The 21,698-nt window shown below is 45.0% G+C and overlaps 1 protein-coding gene across 1 annotated transcript; it reads right to left on the reverse strand.

The window, feature by feature from the left end:
- Positions 1–8,648: 8,648 nt before the first annotated feature.
- On the reverse strand, positions 8,649–12,881 carry LOC123137197 (probable protein phosphatase 2C 14). The gene is made up of 5 exons (XM_044556822.1): positions 12,282–12,881; positions 10,825–11,202; positions 10,588–10,705; positions 9,495–9,718; positions 8,649–9,392 (listed from the first exon to the last, which is right to left on the reverse strand). Exons 1-5 carry the CDS (start codon positions 12,714–12,716, stop codon positions 8,991–8,993), a joined length of 1,557 nt encoding a protein of 518 aa, XP_044412757.1. The 5' UTR covers positions 12,717–12,881; the 3' UTR covers positions 8,649–8,990.
- Positions 12,882–21,698: the final 8,817 nt, after the last annotated feature.

Raw genomic sequence — 21,698 nt, forward strand, 5'->3', positions numbered from 1 at the left:
GAGGCTTCGGTCAATCCGCTTTTGGCGGACCGAACCTTCACAATCACCATACTCATAAGAGTACGGTGTTCTTCATCAATGGAAGTGCCCTGAAGCACTTCCAGCAAGTTGTCCGATGCCTCTGGATGGACATAGGTCATCGGCATAGGTGGCTCTCCTCCCTTAGCGAGGGGCTGCCTGCTTGAAACTGGAACCACTGGAGGTTCCGGCGCAGTATCCGGCTGGGGGCCAAACTTGCCGCGGCCCCCCTCATCGGAATCCATGGGGGTCTTTCCCCCCATGTGCCCGGCGTCAGGGGTTTCTCCTTGGGGCGCCTCCAGAACTATCTCCCCCTGGCCCGGTATCCTCTGAGACAACACCTCGGTGTCGTCCGCGGGCCGGGGGGTGGTGGCCGTTGGGAGCGAATCGCTATTCATTGCCGACGCGCTCAAAGACCCATCCGAGGAGGATAAGTCGATGCGGGCTTTGGACAGATTGCACGATCATATTTAACATGATAAGAAGCAATAAAGCAAAACATGCCAGAAGTATTATGGTATCTGGATACTTACGACTTCGCCAGGGGCTTGTCCCTGGGCAGCCACTCCTTGTCGCTATAGGCGGTTGTTGTGGAGTGGTCCGGAGGGAGGGTCCTTCTCTTCTTGGACCCTTCGACCTCCCCAGACGGGGCGGCCTTCCTTTTCTTCTCCCCCTCGGTTTGGGGGGAGGGTTTTCCTCTTCCTCCTCCTCGTTTTCGTTGGAGGAGTGCGCCTCGGTATGTTTGGACGATGAGTCTGACACCACCTTGCACCGGAGACCTTTCCTGGTCCCCGTGGCCTTCTTCTTGGCCTTCTTCTCTGGCGCCTCGTAAGGCGCCGGAAATAGCATCTCCGTCAAGAGAGCCATTGCTGGATCTTCGGGTCGTGGAGCTGGACAGTCGATCCGCTCCGCTGTCGCTACCCAATCCTATTAAAATTGGTGTGGAGGCTTAGATTCCTCCCACAAACATACTAGGGAAAGGCACACCTTGTGAAATATAGACATCTTACCGGATTGGCACGGCGCTTTGCGTTGAGTCCATGATCCTCGGCAATGGGAGGAGGCATCTCGGCGGCCTTGAACATCACCTTCCAGACGTCTTTGTGCATCGTATCGAAGAGCTCTCGCAGCATCTGATGTTCGGCCGGGTCAAACTCCCACATATTGAATGCCCGTCTTTGACACGGGAGGATCCGGCGGAAGAGCATGACCTGGACCACGTTGATAAGCTTGATTTTCTTGCTTATCATATTTTTGACACAGTTCTGGAGTCCGGTCAGCTCCGCTGGCTCACCCCAGGCTAAGCCCTTCCTTTTCCAGGAGGTAAGCCGCATGGGGGTACCAGATCAAAATTCGGGGACCGCCGCCCAGTTGGAGTTGCACTGCTCGGTGATACAGAACCACCCCAATTGCCACCCCTTCACGGTCTCCACATAGGATCCTTCGAGCCAGGTGACGTTGGGCATCTTGCCCACCATAGCGCCTCCGCACTCCGCTTGTTGGCCGACCACTATCTCCGGCTTCACGTTAAAGATCTTTAGCCATAGGCCGAAGTGGGGCTTGATGCGGAGGAAGGCCTCGCAAACAACGATAAACGCCGAGATGTTGAGGATGAAATTGGGGGCCGGATCATGGAAATCTAGCCCATAGTAAAACATGAGCCCACGGGCAAATGGGTGGAGAGGAAATCCCAGTCCGCGGACGAAGTGGGCGAGAAACACAACCCTCTCGTGGGGTTCCGGAGTAGGAACGATCTGCCCTGCGTCCGGGAGCCGGTGCGCAATGTTTGCGGCCAAGTATCCGGCCTCCCGGAGCTTCGTGATGTCCTCCTCCGTAACGGAGGAGGCCATCCACTTGCCTCCTGCTCCAGACATGTTTGCAATTGCTTTACGAAGAAGGTGAGAACTTGGGCACTGGAGCTTGAGCGTGCGAGAATGGATGAGCGAAGGAAGAAGAAGGCGTGGGTGAAAAAGGAGAATCCCTATCTCTTTATAAAGGCGGTAGAAACTGTGCGCCTCCCCACTTGCCCGTAAAATTGCTTATTCCCCAAGCGCCGCGATTGATGGCGCGGTTGGGTTACCCACACCTGTATTGATGAGAATCCCGTGATAAGGGGACACGATCTCTGCTTCGACAAGACGTGTCAAGGAAACCGCCTCGCAATACATGCAGTAGCTGGTTGAGAAAAATGGTTCGAATAATGACCGGGTCGTGGCATGATGTCATGCTATGAAAAGTTGTCAGCAGATTAGATTTGTGGAATATTGTGCTCTCTACGGTGGTATGTGGAATTTGTTTTGCAGAGCCGGACACGATCCTTGCATTCAAAATCTTCTATGGAGTATTCGAAGAAGGAACCCACCTTGCAATGCCGAAAAAAATCTGCGCGCCGGACTCATCGTCATTGAAGCCTGGTTCAGGGGCTACTGAGGGAGTCCTGGATTAAGGGGTCCTCGGACAGCCGGACTATATACTTTGGCTGGACTGTTGGACTATGAAGATACAAGATTGAAGACTTCGTCCCGTGTCCGGGTGGGACTCTCCTTTGCGTGGAAGGCAAGCTTGGCAATTTGGATATGTAGATCTCCTTCTCTGTAACCGACTCTGTGTAACCCTAGCCCCCTCCGCTGTCTATATAAACTGGAGGGTTTAGTCCATAGGACAACAACAATCATAATCATAGGCTAGCTTCTAGGGTTTAGCCTCTACGATCTCGTGGTAGATCAACTCTTGTAATACTCATATCATCAACATCAATCAAGCAGGAAGTAGGGTATTACCTCCATCAAGAGGGCCTGTACCTTGGTAAACATCGTGTCCCCCGCCTCCTGTTATCATTAGCCTTAGACGCACAGTTCGGGACCCCCTACCCGAGATCTGCCGGTTTTGACACCAACAGGCGGCGCCTCCCCCTGCCTTCCTCCCGCACTCAAATAAGAAAGGGTGCGCCTTGGGGAAGACCCCAAGTAGGATTCGGCCCTACTTGGGGCGCCTCCTGGCTGCTCCCCTTCCCCCCCCCCCCCACACCTATATATATATGGGAGGGGGCACCACACATAACCACGACAATCTCTTAGCCATGTGCGGCGCCCCCCTCCACAGTTTCATCCCTCGGTCATATTTTCATAGTGCTTAGGTGAAGCCCTATGGAGATAGCATCGCCACCACCATCACCACGTCGTCGTGCTGCCAGAACTCATCCACTACTTCGCCATCTTGCTGGATCAAGAAGGCGAGGACGTCACCAAGCTGAGTGTGTGCTGAACACGGAGGTGACGTACGTTCGATACTCGATCGGTTGGATCGCGAAGAAGTTCGACTACATCAACCGCGTTAACAAACGCTTCCACTTACGGTCTATGAGGGTACGTAGACACACTCTCATGTCCCGTTGCTATGCATCTCCATGGATAGATACTGCGTGCGCGTAGAATTTTTTTTGTTTTCCATGCAATGTTCCCCAACAAGATCTTGGAGTTGTGCCCAGTGTATTGAACCCAATGACTTTGTTCTGTGATGACACTGGTGCCATTGCTCTAGCCAAGGAACCAAGATTTCACAAGAGGACCAGACACATAAAGCGACGCTTCAACTCCATCATGATGCAGTCAAGGAGGAGGACATGAACATTTGCAAAGTACATACAAATCTGAATGTTGCATATTCGTTGACTAAACCTCTTCCACGGGCAAAACATGATCAACACCAAAACTCTATGGGTTTTAGATTCATTACCATGTAATACTAGATTATTGACTCTAGTGCAAGTGGGAGACTGTTGGAAATATGCCCTAGAGGCAATAATAAAGTGGTTATTATTATATTTCCTTGTTCATCATAATCGTTTTTTATCCATGCTATAATTGTATTGACCGGAAACTCAAATACATGTGTGGATACATAGACAACAGCATGTCCCTAGTGAGCCTCTACCGGAGTAGCTCGTTGATCAAAGATGGCTGTGGTTTCCTAGCCATAGACATGAGTTGTCATTTGATAACGGGATCACATCATTGGGAGAATGATGTGATGGACAAGATCCAAACTATAAACGTAGCATATGATCGTATCAAGTTTATTGCTATCATTTTTTGCATGTCAAGTGTATGTTCCTATGACCATGAGATCATGCAACTCGCTGACACTGGAGGAGTGCCTTGTGTGTACCAAACATCGCAACGTAACTGGGTGACTATAAAGGTGCTCTACAGGTATCTCCGAGGGTGTCTATTGAGTTGGCATGGATCAAGACTGGGATTTGTCACTTTGTATGACGAAGAGGTATCTCAGGGCCCACTCAATAATACAACATCACAATGAGCTTGAAAGCAATGTGACTAATGGTTTAGCCATGGGATCTTGTATTATGGAACGAGTAAAGAGACTTGCCGGTAACGAGATTGAACTAGGTATGGCGATATCGATGATCGAATCTCGGGCAATAACATACCGATAGACAAAGGGAACTGCATACAGGATTGTCTGAATCCTTGACATCGAGGTTCGACTGATAAAGATATTCATAGAATATGTAGGAACCAATATGGATATACAGGTCCCGCTATTGGTTATTGACCGTAGAGGTGTCTCGGTCATGTCTGCATAGTTCAAGAACCCGCAGGGTCTACACACTTAACATTTGGTGACAATATAATTATAGTTGAGTTGTTATGGTGGTAACCGAAGGTTGTCCGGAGTCCCGGATGAGATCCCGGACGTGACGAGGAACTCCAGAGTGGTCCGGAGGTGAAGATTGATATATAGGATGAAGGGCATAGGAGTCCGGAAGTGTTCCAGGGGTACCAGGTTATGACCAGGAGGACTGAAAGAGGTTTCGAAGGGCCCCGGCAAGTGTTGCGGGGGGGGGGGCGGCTCATGGGACAAGGGGAGGGGGCACACCAGCCCACTAAGGGGATGTGCGCCCCCCTTATCCCATCCCACGACCACCAGGGAGGTGGTGCACCCCCTAGGGCTGCCTCCCCCTTACTCGGGGGGCAAGCCACCTGGGGGCACCCAAACCCTGGCCGCCCCCATCTAGGTCGTCGGCCCCCTGGGGGAAACCCCAGGGGCGCCCCCTCCTCCCTTCCCCCTATATATAGAGGTGTAGAGGGAGGGCAGTGGCACCCATCTATGCCACGGCGCTGCCCTCCCTCTCCCTTGTAGTCCTCTTCCTCTCTGTAGTGCTTAGCGAAGCTCTGCTGAGATTCCACCACCACCGCCGCCACCACGCCGTCGTGCTACCGGAGGACTCGAGCTACTACTTCACCATCGCTCGATGGATCGAGGAGGTGAAGGCATCATCAAGTCGTATGTGTGTTGAACGCGGAGGTGCCGTCCGTTCGGCACTTGGATCGGGAATTCGCTGGACGGATCATGATTGGATCGTGAAGACGTTCGACTACATCAACTGCGTTTCTTAACGCTTCCGCTTAGCGATCTACAAGGGTATGTAGAAGCAATCTCTCCTCTCGTAGATGTTCATCTCCTAGATTAATCTTGGTGAGCGTAGGAAATTTTTTGTTTCCCATGCAACGTTCCCCAACAGAGATAAAACCCTACATCCTGCTTTTTTTGTATTGATTGTGATGGAGCACACAATACGGGATGATCTACCTCCAGATCGTATGTGACTATATGTTTTTCTTCTACCCTACAAGCTAAAACCCCTCGGCTTATATAAGGACCTAGGGTAGCTAGGGTTTACATGAGGTTGGTTACATCTAGGGATAAAAATGTCGTTGATTCAAATGTATCCAGGAGTATGCGCCAAGTCTTCAGAAGATTCCATCTTGAGCATGTCGAGGGCATGGTAGTCTTGGCCCACTTGTTGATGATCTAAGGGTCCTCAGCACGGCCCACTATAAAGGGAACGGCGTGGCCAGCACCCCCTAATCCAGGACACCGTCACCTAGGGTGCTCAGTGCCATTTGGATTGAAATTGCCAATGTAAGTGGGGAGCCCCAAGTACTTCCTCCTTAGTCTTTTTGCTTGGAGACCTAGGGTGCTCAGTGCCATTTGGATGGAAATTGCCAATGTAAGTGGGGAGACCAAAGTACTTCCTCCTTAGTCTTTTTGCTTGGAGACCTAGTTAATTCATGACGGCTGCAGGTTTTTTTACTGAACATTGTAGAGTATTTATGGTTGTTAATGACTTGCCCTGAGCAGGTTTTAGACAAATGGACGATATCATTAATGGCCATTGCCCTTGCTATCAGCTTGAACCAAGTGTACTGAAACATCCGTGAACAATAGGTGGCTAACAGTTGGAGCGGTCAGCGCCAACTTTATTCCTTTTATCTTGCCTTGCTCTTTAACTTGCTTCAACAAAGCTGGAAATCCCTCGGCACATAAAAGAAAGAGATATTGGGAAAGGGGATCACCCTGTCGAAGTCCACGACCAGGGATCACTATGTTCGTCATATCTCCATTCACGGTAAACATGTACGTCACTGACTCCACACATTTCATGGCCGTCTCCACAAGCACAGCTAAAGGCCATCTTATCATCATTGCATGGAGAAAGGGCCACTCAAATTGTCATATGCCTTGCTCATATTGAGTTCAAGAGTGGCATACCGATCATTCCCGCACTTCTTTCACTTCATAAAATGAGTAAGGCTGATAGGTAAAGATGGTATTGTCTGAGATTAAACTATTGGACACAAACACACTTTGATTCGGTGAAATGACCTCATCAAGAATTGTCTTCAAATGGTTGGCTAGAACCTTGATACAAGTTTGTACACCTCATTGCAGAGACTAATAGGGCATATGTCTTTAACACTCTTTGGGTCGTGAACCTTTGAGATGAGTGTCACTAAAGTTTCATTCCATCCCTCCAGTATACTGCCGCCTTGCAACCAAGGGCGGAGCTTAGTTGGGGCCAACCTGGGCCATGGCCCGCCCAGGATTTTGGCAAAAAAATTAATACATGTGCTTTTTGGCCCAGTCTAGTAACCATGCATGCATCGTCTGTTCGGGCTAGCAGCGTCACAGCTAGCAGCGTTCCAGCCGACGACCCAGGTAAAAAGCAATCGAGCACAGCATCTTCAATTCCCTTGCAACTGCAAGTCTCTACAACATATATAACCTAATTTCTTTTCCCAAATTCCGAGTTTCCTAACTCATGGCCTGATATTTTCACTTAACTATTCTTTAATTCTACAAATTGCATCGGCAAGCCTTCTTCTTGTCTTACAAAAAAGCGAAACCTCCAGAGCCATTTGCTGGGTCACCAGCTATAGGGTACGAGTATAAGCAAATACTACGATGCTCACACAAGCCAAAGACCATACAGAAAAGCAACAATGAAAAACTCATGGATAGTTGCAGACTAGATAGTTGTGCTTTTCTTTGAGTTGGCCCGCCCAGCATTTTCTTCGAAGCTCCGCCACTGCTTGCAACACAGCAAATACTCTCTTGTACGATTTTCTCGCCAACTACAATCAATACTTCTTGTAGAAGATCGCCAACATCCCATCCGGACCAGGTGCTTTGAGATCACCAATGCTTTCTAGCACTGCCCACACTTCTTCCTTGAAATCCGCAAGCAGGTGGGCGTTCGTTTGAGTTGAAACATGTTTGGCACCGCAGCCAAGATGTGGGTAAGATCAGTACCTGCCAAGGGGGTAAAGTATTTAAAGGAATAATTAGTTATAAGGGCCTTAAGCCCTTCTCCCCCCTCCACCTCCACAGCATCATCACCTTTCAATTTTTTGAGAGTATTTCGTTATTTCTGTTCCATGGCAAAGGAGTGAAAGAACTTCGTATTGCGATCTCAATTGTCCAACCAGTTCACATGAGCTCTCTAGCGCCAAAACACATAATGTTGGTCCTCAAGCCGTTCGAACTTGAAGCATAAAACTTGCTCACGCTTGTTTGACTTATTTTGTAAGCCATTGCAGCTTGTTTGACTTATTTTGTAAGCCATTGCAGCTGTGAGATGAGAAGATATTCGAACAGAAGAAAAGAGTAGAAGAACGGGTAGACAAAGATGCAACAAGGGCACAATGGCTTATTATTGCAGTGTGGCACTGCACTACAAGATGCAAATATCTCGGACCAACCAAGCAGACCCCACACATGTCCTGTTCGCATAAAATGCTCATGTATTCCCTACTGATTGTATCCACCAAAAATTAATATACAGTTGTTCATGAATTCACTGATTTTAACCACCAAGATTTACTTAACATATAATTCTCTCTTTGCCCTAACAAAATCTACAAACGCGATGTGTTCTTACAGCCAATGATTAATGATCTCCTTCATTCAAAGGGGTTTTTATAGGATGAGAAACTTAGAAATTTTTCTACTGCGGCCGCTTGCTTTGCAGGATTGAAGCCCATAAAAAGAATTTCCGATGAGATATCCTTCATACTACTTTTGTTTTTCCTGTGATGCAATCAAACAAACTCAAATCTAGCATCCACTTAAACCTCTTGAAGACAATCTTTTGTCTTTCATATGATGCAATCAAACAAACTCAAATCCTTCAGAATTCGAATGAGTTTCGTCAATTTACTGCAACTTTACAATCCCACACATCAAAAAATGCCCTAAAGGTCTATGCACACAACATCCACCCTCATGATCGTACCAATACACATAAGCCCACACGATTGTGTATAGAGGACCCAAAGTTGAAATGCATAACAGCCACTGTAATGGACGGCAATCGAATGAATATTACAGAACTGTGAAAACACGGAAGGCTTCTTCCTATAGGGATACTATAATTGTTACGAGACTAAACAAACATTAAGAACAAAATTATTACAAAGAAATATGGCAGGTCACACTAAACCGAAGTGGTACTTCACAAATGACAAAAACTCAAGACCCTACTCGGACTTGCATGTGGAAAATAGCAAGCAGTGAATTTCAACGCGCTCTGAATGGGGGAATGGGAGCCCGCTGTCAACACAGCACAAATCGCCCAACAAATGTTCAATCTCATGCAACACACAAGCTCAAATGATGCTTTGCTTTGTGCCTGAACCATCCTTTGTCAAATCTGAGACAGTAACTGGCTTTGCAACAGCATCAACAAAAGATAGCTCATTTGTATCTTTCACAAGTGCATTAACCACATCGGCAGATACTCCAGTGCTCAGTTGGACAACTGTCGAGTGCTTATCACCACTAACTTCTAGAGCATTTGCTAAATTGTTGGCTGCAGAACTAGATGGTTCATCTGCTTCATGTGTATTCAGGAAGAGACAAACAACAGCACAGTCATCAATTTTAGAAGTAGGGTACCTAGTACGCCAGGCACGATTAGCTGATTCAACCAGGAAGCGTGCTGCGGAAGCCCGAGAAGTGGCTCTGCTTATGATGCTAACAACTTCAGTGTTTGACAGCACATCCCACACCTAGAATTAGCAAACAAGTTAGATAATTGCATCATGTACCAGAAAACCTTCAACTTAGGAGTCTCTGGAAATGATATGGTATAACTCAAAACATCTGCTCACCCCATCAGTCGCCAACACAATAAATTCATCCTTCTCTGTGACACGGTGACAGGAGACTTCAGGCATAGAAATTAGACCATACTCCTTAAGACAGAAGTCTCCAAATGCCCTTGCCATGGCCAATCCAGGTGAGTTATACTTTGGCAGCCAAACACGAGCAACCTCTGGCTCCTCAGGAAGTGCAAATATTCTGCCCCTGAGTTGCCTGATCCGTTGTGCTTCACCTGAATAACAATCATGCCATTACATTCATATTAATAGCGTGTCAGAAGCATATAGCAATCTTCATTTAGGAGTGCCATCAATCTCAGTACAATACCTCACACGAAGTGTAGAAAAGGAAGAGAAAGAAGGCATAAAAACATAATTAACTTTTGCAAATATCATGCATGGCATTTCACCTGCAGTGCAGCATTACTTGCTGGTTGCTGCTAGAGCAACATGAAAATGGTTGCCATCATATACTCATATATGTACAATTTACAGAACCAATATGTATATCTTGCAAAAAGATACTTCAAAGTATAGCTTAAGAGATGATGTCGATAAACATCTCTAAATAATCCTCCAAAGCATAGATGCATTTTGCTTTATAAGAAGCAAAAGCTACTCAGAAAAACTAAGGGTTTGGTAATATCCGTCTCGCTGACAGGCAGGTCTCACTTGAGTTTTTAGTGCATATTAGAAATTCAAGCGCCCACTGTGTTACACTTTCACACGATAGTAACACATCACAACAAGCCTTGTTGCCTTGCCACACACTAAAACCAAAACAACTGATTTACGTGGGCACCCTGATAATTGATATACTGATATAAATAAGTTATATGGGCCCAACATTCAAATTTAGTCTGTTACACGATAAAGACAAGAAAGGGTAAAATATTAACACAAAAATGGTAAGTGCTACATGGCATAAGATCAGAAATGTCACATAGGCAAGACATAAACAAGGGCACACAAATTATACTACGAGTTCCCAAGTCCACTGTCTCAAAATCCTACACTGCATACATGATGATACATCTATTACAAGAAATTGGATATGAAAATGATAAATATATGGAAACCCTAAAGAGAATATGAAGCATACTTGGAATGTTAGGTTTGAGATCAACTGTCAACTGGACAGCAATGAGCTGACCATCTTCATTTCTAGTGCCTAAGATAGCTCTTGAGTCTCCCAAGTTGCCTATTATAAGATTATGACCCTACACAGCAAGATATATGAGTACATCAATACTCTCAACACACTGCTTTTCACGAATATTTTAAACTGAAATTTAACATCAGAACAGAGTTTTGCATTAAAAGTCCAGCGTATCGCTACCTGTTTGAGCACTGCCACTGCTGTAGTTCCACTGAAAAAGCAATCGATATTCTTGTGTAACTTCAGATCCCCGTCCATTATGTGAAAAGCCCGCAAGAATGAAGTTCTGAATGTTGTGAATATCTCTGGGTATTCCCTATCCTGCTCAGCTCCAACAGAAGTGGTGGTTTCTTTTCTCTCTGGGTTTACGGGCAAACCTAATTCATTTGTGTTGCCTTCCACGTTGCTAGCGGGTGTCTCTCTACCCTTATCTGTCCCCATATCCGCACCAAGCTTTACGGGTAGCAGATCTCTCACTCTCTTAGCAACCAAATGACCGTAAGGTCCATGACCATCAAACACACCGCAAAAAATGGTGTCATCTCTTGAACAGAAGTTCTGGCAAAAAGTAAAATATCTTATCTAAATCAATCATCTCATTCAGAACAATAACAACAGCAAACTGTATATGCTAAAAGCAGACTGAAGATGAATATGGCAAATATAAGCAATTTGTGGAAAGTCAGTCATGTTGCATGCCTGAATTAGGGCACTGATAAAGTATGTAGTCGAGAGTATGTGAGGAATTGAATGTGGGACACATAATAATACAGGTGAAGCTCTCCTCTTCTTATTTATTTTTTTGACTGGTAAATACAAAAAAAAAAAATTGACTGGTCTCTCCTCTTCTTATTGGTTGCATGTCTTCAGTCGATACCTAGTTGGTACAATAATTTTGTACATATAGCCATACTCGTGTAAAATTAGCAACTTATATTGCCCATTTTTCATATCCCAATGCATTATACCGGGTACTAAAGTTGTCAAATCATGCAAGTCTAGTTCAGCATGCTGCCTAGGGAATTCCTCGAAGGTAAATGAGTTCCACAAACAGGTGAGATTTGAACAGTACATGTGGTACACTGGACATGCAGTCAAATTTGTAATCGAACGTATGGAAAAGGGAGTAAAGGAGCGTCAAGCAGATAAGATCATTCAGCAAGAAGGGGAAAAAGAAAGGGAAGAATGGATAAGGATGAGAATCATGTGGAGCCCATCCAACATTCAAGTATCCAACACAAAACCAATCATTGCACTTGAATTAAGCCAGGGGAACTGAAACTCTCTACCAGCAACATCCAGTGACAATTCATTTCAAGGGAATATATAATGAGTCAAACTTCAATTCTTGGGAACTATAGGATTCGTACGTACATGGTGTTTCTTTCCGCATATTACATAAGTCGTACGAACATACACTGAAAAAGTGCCCGAAAACAGTTGTTGAGGTTAACATCGAGATCAACTCAATACTGACGAAGCAAATCCAGATCAAAGCAAGCGAGAGCGAAATTAAACCCAACCTAGAACCACGTTTCATTTGGATTACCGAGATCTATTCTAATCAAGTAAAAGTAAAATTATTACAGCATAAGAATTGGAAGGGGGAAAGCGGGTAGACAATTACTGTGTTTTACCTCCCAAACGATCATCGCGTCCTGGTTGACGCCCTTCTTGCCCTGCATCGTGTAAAGCGACGCAACAGCGCAGGCGCCATTGCCAGCAATCCGGCCGGGGATCCGCCTCAGCTCCGCCGCGAAGCGCCGGCCGTCCGCTGTCGACGGGATGGCCCCGCGTGGCGGCACTGGGCGCGGCTGCCTCTGAGGGGACGCGGCCCACGGGAAGCCAAGCACGCGGAGCACGCCGAGCAGGCAGCCGAGAAGGTCATCGAGACACCGGCCACCAGCGGCCGCTCCACCTCCTCCCACACCGCCCCCCGCGGCCGGAGCGGACGTGACCATGACGACGCGCGTGGCGAGCGCGACGGCGACAAGGGGCAGCTGGTGCTCCCCTCCGCCGCTAGGCCGCCGAGGGCTGGTACCCGACCGGCGTCCCGCGGCGGCTTCCACCATGCACCTGCGGTGGGCACCCAGCGCCGCCCCCGGCCTTTCCCTCCTCCTCTACCCAACGATTCGCTCGCGCCCCCCGGCGACCGCCGACAAGGAAGTAGCCTGCCTGCTGTTGTTGGCGCAGGAGAAGAGATGGGAGTGGGACTACGGGGAGGCAGGCGCACACGGGACGGGATGGGAGCTGCTAATTAACCCGACGAAGGATGTGGACTGACCAAAAGGGCAACACAAACAAAAGCAGCCAGGACCCAAAAAAAAAAAAAACGAGACAAGTCGAGCAACGCAAATAAATTGTCACTCTCTTCTCGTCTTTTCTTACTCCCATAAATTGTTTAACCACAAAATTCCTATGCATAGAAAGTGTGTTAGGCTTAAATATGCTTGTCATGTGGTTCATGATGCTTTGTTCCATGTTGCAATTACTATTTTTATGTGAGCATCATTAAAATCATCATGTATAGATAAAAATTGCATTAAAAAGCGCTTGTTGAGAGACAACCCAATATTTACACATATTTTTTCACATGATTAAGCTATTATATTAATCATGTTTTATGCTCCCTCCTTAAAGAAGTATAAGAGCGTTTAGACCACTAAAATCCCTCCCTGGTAACAGATTAAGCCAATGAGGGTTAAGAAACAAAAGGCCTTAACAGTGAAGTGCTTGATTATTGTAATTAGAGCATGCATGGCTAATACTATATACGATTGACATGTCGGCGAGCCCTATGATTATTAATGGTAATCATGGAATAAATCTGGCTATAAGGTTGGTTATTAGAGTAGTCATGATTTTATTTTATTTTTTGTCACATTCATCTGCATGTACTATTGTTGTCATCTAGAGGTTGTCTTCTGCAGGAGAGTTCACTCATTAAATTTTTCCCTTGTTTATCTCATCTTTACTGTCAAAAAACATATTTCCTAGCCCTTATTATACTTACTCTAAGGAGAGGGTTCGATGACCTCCTGATATAGGCGTTCTTCTCTTTTACAACTTGAAGGAAATTTCAAAAGGAACACACAAATCACAAGGGGAAATACTCAAAGACAAGTCCAATCACACTATCAATAGATAGGCAAACACAAAAATCCGCAATTATACAAGATCAAACAAACGAAAACTAGCAACTAGGGTAAGTTCATCTCAAAACCATGGAGGAGATGAGGCCTAGTCAATCCTATGATGGGGATTCTTCTCCAGAAGAAGAGGTTTTGATGATTCACTAGGGATTCTTCTCCAAAGGAGGTCTTAATCTCCAAAGGAGATCGATAGATATGAGCAAAGCCCTCTCTAGTTCTTGTAATATGCTTTGCTCACTATAACAAAAGAGAGGGGTGCGAAGTATATAGGTGGCTGGAGGTGAGGGACTAAGTGAGGGGTAAAGGGACATTTTCGAACATTGTTGTAGGCATGGCCATGTGCACGGGCTAAAGTGCCCATGTGCGGGGGGGGGGGGGGGTCCCATGTGCATAGTACTAGCCCGTGTGCACGGTGTGGTCAGCAGCTACAGTGGTGGCCCGTGCGCATGGTGGTCCAAGGGCCCATGTGTACGGGTGTCCAAAGAGTTTCTGGATAGCTCGTGTGCGAGGGATCGTGGAAGTTGTGCGCACGGGCTGTCCTGGTGGCTTGCTCCTTCTTCAGCTGCTGGTCACCATCTTTCGTGCATTCTTCTGGTTCCTCTTCTTGGACTTGGTGAGGCTTCCTCGCACTGGACATGAGTTGCTAATTAACCCAATGAAGGATGTGGGCTGACCAAAAGGGCAACGCATACAAAAGGAGCCATGAACACGAGACAAATCAAGCAATGCAACAAATTGTCACTCTCTTCTCGTCTTATCCCTCCCTGGTAGTACTATGTGTACTATTCTTGAGTAATATGAACAGACTAACCCAATGAGAGGTTATGAAACAAAATACCTTAACAGTGAAGTGCTTGATTATTGTAACTAGAGCATGCATGGCTAATACTATATACGGTTGACATGTTGTCAAGCCCTATCATTATTAATCGCAATCATGTAATAAATCTTACTATAAGGTTGGCTATTAGAGTAGTCATGGTATTATTTATTTTTTGTCACTGGGTTGTCTTCTGCATGAGAGTCCACTCATTTAATTTTCTCCTTGCCTCTCTCATCTTCACTGTCAAAAAACATATTTTGTAGCCCTTGTTATACTTACTCTAAGGAGAGGAGTCGGTGACCTCCTGATATAGGCCTTTTCTCTTTTACAACTTAAAGGAAAATTCAAGAGGAACACAAAAATCAACATTGAAAGACAAGTCCAATAACACAATCAATAGATAAGCAAACACAAGAAATCCGTAATTATACAAGATCAACCAAACGAAAACTAGCAACTAGGGTAATGATGTAGGGTGGAACCCTAGATGAAGATCTTTTCACACTTGGAGGGGGGAAGAGGAAGAACACAAGAACACAGAGAGGAAATTCACTCAAACAAAGATCCAATCACACATCCACTCACTAGTAGAAAAACGGCCTAATGTTAAGCTCATTAGTCCCGGTTTGTAATTGAACCGGCACTAATGTGACCATTAGTGTCGGTTCCAACGGCTAGGCGGGCGCTCGTCAATAGTCCCGGTTCGTGGCGAACCTCTAGTACCGGTTCGTGCCACGAACTGGGACTAAAGAGGTGGTGGCAGGCTGGTGTCAGGCTCCGGCCCCACCAACACCTTTAGTCCTGGTTCGTGGCACGAACTGGGACTAGAGATATACCTTTAGTCCTGGTTCGTATAACCAACCGGGACTAAAGATGTCTCTATATAAACCCCTTCGTCCTGCCCGAGCTCTCTATTCTTCCCCTTTCCTGTCCTCTCCTCTTTGTTCTTCCCCTCTTCCTCGAGCTCATCACACATTTTGCCAAATTTTGTCAAGATTTGAAATCCCCCATCCATTCAAGTGATCACAAAGGTTAGCAACTTTATCCTTTCATCTCTCATTGCTAAATTGGCTCTCGCAATGCTCTATATAGTGATTAATTTGTGGGTTTTAGTAATTTGGGAGGAATTATATGTGGTAGTTTATTTGATTTTATATGCAATGTGAGCTCAAAATAACTCTTAGTTTGCATATGTAGGTGTGGTTTACTTAGTGCCTTCCCGTCTTCGTCCTAACTACCGTCGATCGCCCGCACCGTCCTGTCGCCGGCACTACCTTGTGGTGAGCCTCTTGTTCTTGTCTTTTTTATATATAAAAAATCATGTTTTTGTGTGATTTAGATATATAGTTACTTGTATAATTATCTTACCCTTACGTGGTTTGTTATACATAGTGCCATGGTTTCGATATCCGTCCCCGTCAGCCCTCGTCCGATTTATGATTCGGATGTGGTATATTCTCTTTTATAACTATTTGTTGCATTTCGTATTTATGAAAAATTATGCCCATCAAGTTGACATAGATATTTTTATCTAGGAGGTATGTGAACCGGATATTCCAACCGATCCTATTTCGAGAGGTTAAATTTAGTTGAAAATGAAAACAAGTATTTGAAAGAAAAGAATTGAGGACGAGAAGATGGAATTGGAGTTGCATCTTGCTGATGTCGTCGATGATCACAAGATCAACATGGAGAAAATGCGCTTGAAGATTAGAAAGATTAGAAAATATGCCATTGATAGTGAGGCTTGGTATCATTATGTTGTTGGATCAATTGTTACCTTAGTTGCCATCTTGATCGCATTTGTTGTTGCATTTAAATGCTTTAGCTAGAGAGTTTGTATGTTGTTTTATGAGAATAAGTGTGTATGGAACTTTATGTATGAACTTTATGTATGAACTTGTATTAATTTGGTCTTTTCAGTGTTGTGTAATGAAGATGAGCTGGCAATGGATGTACGATGACCGATGCTCTCCCCAGTTCGTTTGTGGCGTGTGTACTTTTCGGCTTGCGGCTGAGGCAAACAAGCGGGCCGATGGTTTTATGTCTTGTCCATGTGCTGGCTGTAAGAATGATCGGAATTACTCTAAGTCAAAAACCATTCACGTCCACCTGTTTGAGTCCGGTTTCATGCCCCACTATAATGTTCGGACCAAGCACGGAGAAAGAGGGGTTATGATGGAATACAATGAAGAAGAAGAGGACGACGACAGCTATCCTGGCCATGGGTTCCCTGAATACGATGGTACAACAATGCGGGAAGAAGATGAGCCGGCAATGCGGGAAGAAGCTGAAGAAGAGGCATCAGATGAGCCCGCTAATGATCTAGGTCAGGCCATTGCCGATGCAAAGAGAAACCACGCAAATGAGAAGGAGAGGCTGAAGTTGCAGCGCATGTTAGAGGACCACAAGAAATTGTTGTACCCAAATTGCGAAGCTGACAAGAAAAAGCTGGGCACCACACTGGAACTGCTGCAATGGAAGGCAGAGAATGGTGTATCTGACAAGGGATTTGAAAAGTTGCTGATAATGTTAAAGAAGATGCTTCCAAAGGACAACGAATTGCGAGAGAGTACGTACGAAGCAAAGAAGGTTGTTTACCCTCTAGGATTAGAGGTGCAGAAGATACATGCATGCTCTAATGACTGCATCCTCTACCGTGGTGAGTACGAGGATTTGAACGCGTGCCCATTATGCGGTGCATTGCGCTATAAGATCAGTCGCGGTGGCCTTGGTGATGTCGAGGGCGAGCGCCCCAGGAAAAAGATTCCCGCCAAGGTGATGTGTTATGCTCCTATAATACCATAGTTAAAACATTTGTTCGAAAACAAAGAGCATGCCAAGTTGATGTGATGGCACAAAGAAGACCGTTAGAAAGACGGGAAGTTGAGAGTACTTGTTGACGGGTCGTAGTGGAGAAAAATCGACAGAAAGTACTGGGAGGACTTCACAGATGCAAGAACGTATGGTTTGGTCTAAGCGCAGATGGCATTAATCCTTTTGGGGAGCAGAGCAGCAATCATAGCACCTGGCCTGTGACTCTATGTATGTATAACCTTCCTCCTTGGTTGTGTATGAAGCGGAAGTTCATTATGATGACAGTGCTCATCCAAGGCCCTAAGCAACCCGGCAACGACATTGATGTGTACCTAAGGCCATTAGTTGAAGAACTCTTATAGCTGTGGAATGAAAAAGGTGTACGTGTGTGGGATGAGCACATATAGGAGGTATTTGACCTACATGTGTTGTTGTTTGTGACCATCAATGATTGGCCTGCTCTCAATAACCTTTCAAGACAGGCAAATAAGGGATACCGCGCATGCACGCACTGTTTGGATTATATCGACAGTATATATTTGGATAATTGTAAGAAGAATGTGTACCTGGGACATCGTCGATTTCTTCCGAGCAGGCATCCCGTAAGAAAGAAAGGCAAGCATTTCAAAGGTGAGGCAGATCACCGGACGAAGCCTCGCCACCGTACTGGTGATGATGTGCATGATATGGTCAAGGATTTGAAGGTAAACTTTGGAAAGGGTCCTGGCGGACAATCTGTTCTGAATGACGCTAACGGACGCACACCCATGTGGAAGAAGAAATTTATATTTTGGGACCTACCCTATTGGAAAGACCTAGAGGTCCGCTCTGCAATCAATGTGATGCACATGACGAAGAATCTTTGCATGACCTTGCTTGGCTTCTTGGGCGTGTACGTAGACAAAAGATACATCGGAGGCACGGGAGGACCAGCAACGTATGCATAGAAAGGACAACATACACCAGGGTCATGCCAGCTACGCTCTTACCAAAGAAGAGAAGGAAATCTTCTTTGAATGCCTGCTCAGTATGAAGGTCCCGTCTGGCTTCTCGTTGAATATAAAGGGAATGATAAATATGGCAGAGAAAAAGTTTCAGAACCTAAAGTCTCATGATTGCCACGTGATTATGACGCAGCTGCTCCCGGTTGCGTTGAGGGGCTTCTACCGGAAAATGTTCGATTAGCCATTGTGAAGTTGTGTGCATTCCTCAATGTAATCTCTCAGAAGGTAATCGATCCAGAAATCATACCAAGGTTGGAGAATGATTTGGTGCAATGCCTTGTCAGTTTCGAGTTGGTGTTCCCACCATCCTTCTTCAATATCATGACGCATGTCCTAGTTCACCTATGCGAAGAGATTACCGTCCCGGGTCCTGTATTTCTACACATTATGTTCCCCTTTGAGAGGTTCATGGGATTCTGAAAGAAATATGTTCATAATCGTGCTAGTCCAGACGGAAGCATCTCCAAGGGCCATGAAAATGAGGAGGTCATTGCGTTTTGTGTTGACTTTATTCCTGACCTTAAGCCGATTGGTGTTCCTGAATCGCGGTATAAGGGCAGACTAGGTGGAAATGGCATGCTAGGACCGGATCAAATAATATGTATGGACGGGCATTCTCTCACTGAAGCACACTACACATTTCTACAAAATTCCGCCTTGGTGGCTCCGTATATGGAGGAACACAAGAATATTCTAAGCTCCAAATACCCGGAGCAGTCTGAAGACTGGATTACACATGAACAATCGAGGACTTTTGCCGGTTGGTTGCAGTCACGTGCGATGCATGACGATGCTATTGAAGATGACATGTACTTGCTATCCTAGTTACCATCTTAGAATATAATGACTTTTAAAGGGTACGAGATAAATGGGAATACATTTTACACGATCGCCCAAGATAAAAAGAGCACCAACCAAAACAGTGGTGTCCGCTTTGATGCAGCAACCAGTAGGGGAAAAGACACATATTATGGTTACATAGAGGAGATATGGGAACTTGACTATGGAAGTGATTTGAAGGTCCCTTTGTTTCGGTGCAAATGGGTCAATATGACAGGAGGCGGCGTAAAGGAAGACCCATAGTACGGAATGACAATAGTGGATCTCAACAATCTTGCGTATGTAGACGAACCATTCGTCCTAGCCAATGGTGTGGCCCAGGTTTTCTATGTGAAGGACATGTCTACCAAGCTGAGAAAAAGAAAAGATAAGGAAGCGAATACATCATATGATGAGCCAAAGCGCCACATAGTTCTCTCAGGGAAAATAAACATCATGGGAGTGGATGACAAGACCGACATGTCAGAAGATTATGAAAAGTTTCATGAAATTGCTCCCTTCACAATGAATGTTGACCCGAGCATCCAGTTAAATGATGAAGATTGTCCATGGTTACAACGCAAAGGGACACACGCGAAGAAAAAGTTTCACACCCAAAGATCCCACTTTGGGATGTGACCGGCTTTACTGTCATCACTTTCTTCTCTAGTGAGTTTCCGGACTTATATATCTCTGGAGAGTCCCACTTTGGACAAACTCTAGGGAATCTTTGTAATAGTTAGGGTGCTTATGTGTTTTGGCATTTGAAACGTGTACTTGTGTGCTTCGGACAAACGTCATCAATTTTCAACCCTTTCCGACTTCATTTGGTATTTTTCATGCATTTACTGATTCTTTTTTAGCTAAATGACTCTGAAATTGAAAAGCACTACAAATGAACTCTAAAAGGTTAAAAGTTGGCATGGTATCATCATTTCACCCACATAGCATGTGGTAAAATGTTGAAAGGGTTACGGCAAAAACTGGATGCACATCGTGTACAAAATGGACAATCTCTTTCGAAGTATCACAGTTTCGGACGAAAACTCATCTGTTACAAAGGCATTTCATTTTTTAACTTATTTTAACTCCAGGATTTTTGTGCGTTCAATATGCACCATTCAAAGCCACATCATCAATTTTCAATCCTTTCTGACTTCATTTGCTATTTTTTTTCATGCATTTACTGTTTTTTGAGGTAAATGACCCTGAAATTGGAAAGCACTACAAATGAACTCTGAAAAGGTTGAAAGTTGCTATGGTATCATCATTTCACCCACATAGCATGTGCTAAAAAGTTGAGAGGGTTACTGCAAAAACTGGATGCACTTCATGTACAAAATGGACAATCTCTTAAACTTATTTCAACTCCAGACTTTTTGTGCATTCAGTATGCACCATTCAAAGCCACGTCATCAATTTTCAACCCTTTCTGACTTCATTTGGCATTTTTCATGCATTTATTGATTTTTTTGAGCTAAATGACCCTGAAATTGAAAAGCACAACAAATGAACTCTGAAAAGGTTGAAACTTGGCATGTTATCATCATTTCACCCATATAGCATGTGCTAAAAAGTTGAGAGAGTTACGGCAAAAACTGGATGCACTTCGTGTACAAAATGGACAATCTCTTTCAAAGAATCAGGGTTTCGGACGAAAACTCATCTGTTACAAAGGCATTTCATTTTCTTAAATAACCTAAGTATTACCAAATTGAATATAATGATAAAACAGACTAATATTATCACTAAAAAATCTATTTTTAAAGTAAGTTTATTCACAAACTAGTTATTCACACAAATTTCAAATAATTCAAATTTAAACTATTCAAATTGAAAACTACTGGCACTAACAGAAAGTTTATAAATTTTTTTACCTAAAGCAAAAATATTTACAAAGAAACTCTAAATAAAAGAAAAAACCAACTCAGAAATAAAAGAAAATAAATAACATGGAAAATAAAAAAATGAAAAAAGCCCACCTACTGGGCCACAACGGCCTGCATATGACTAGAAACCCAACCTTTGTTGGGCCAGGATGCAGGCCCGCAAGGCGTAGTAGGCCCACAGGGCAGTGCACAGGTTTTGGCCCAGAAGCATACTTTGGAGAGGAGCTCAAAGGAGCAACCGCGGCAGGGTTTATAAACTAGTGCGGCTGCCCTTCGCTCGACGAGGTGGGACTAAAGTTTGTGCATCGCGGGTGGCAGCTCACCATCTTTAGTCCCGGTTGGTGGCTCCAACCGGGACTAAAGGCCCCCCTTTAGTCGCAGTTGGAGCCACCAACCGGGACTAAAGGCCTGCTATTCCCGCCGCTTGGCCTGGCCAAAACAGACCTTTAGTCCCGGTTGGTGGCTCCAACTGGGACTAAAGGTCCCAACTATATAAACAACACTTATAAAAATTTCCTTTCCCTCTCCTCTTTTTCTCCATCGACGACGC

Source organism: Triticum aestivum, chromosome 6B (genome assembly GCF_018294505.1).
Source record: "Triticum aestivum cultivar Chinese Spring chromosome 6B, IWGSC CS RefSeq v2.1, whole genome shotgun sequence".
Lineage (NCBI taxonomy): Eukaryota > Viridiplantae > Streptophyta > Magnoliopsida > Poales > Poaceae > Triticum > Triticum aestivum.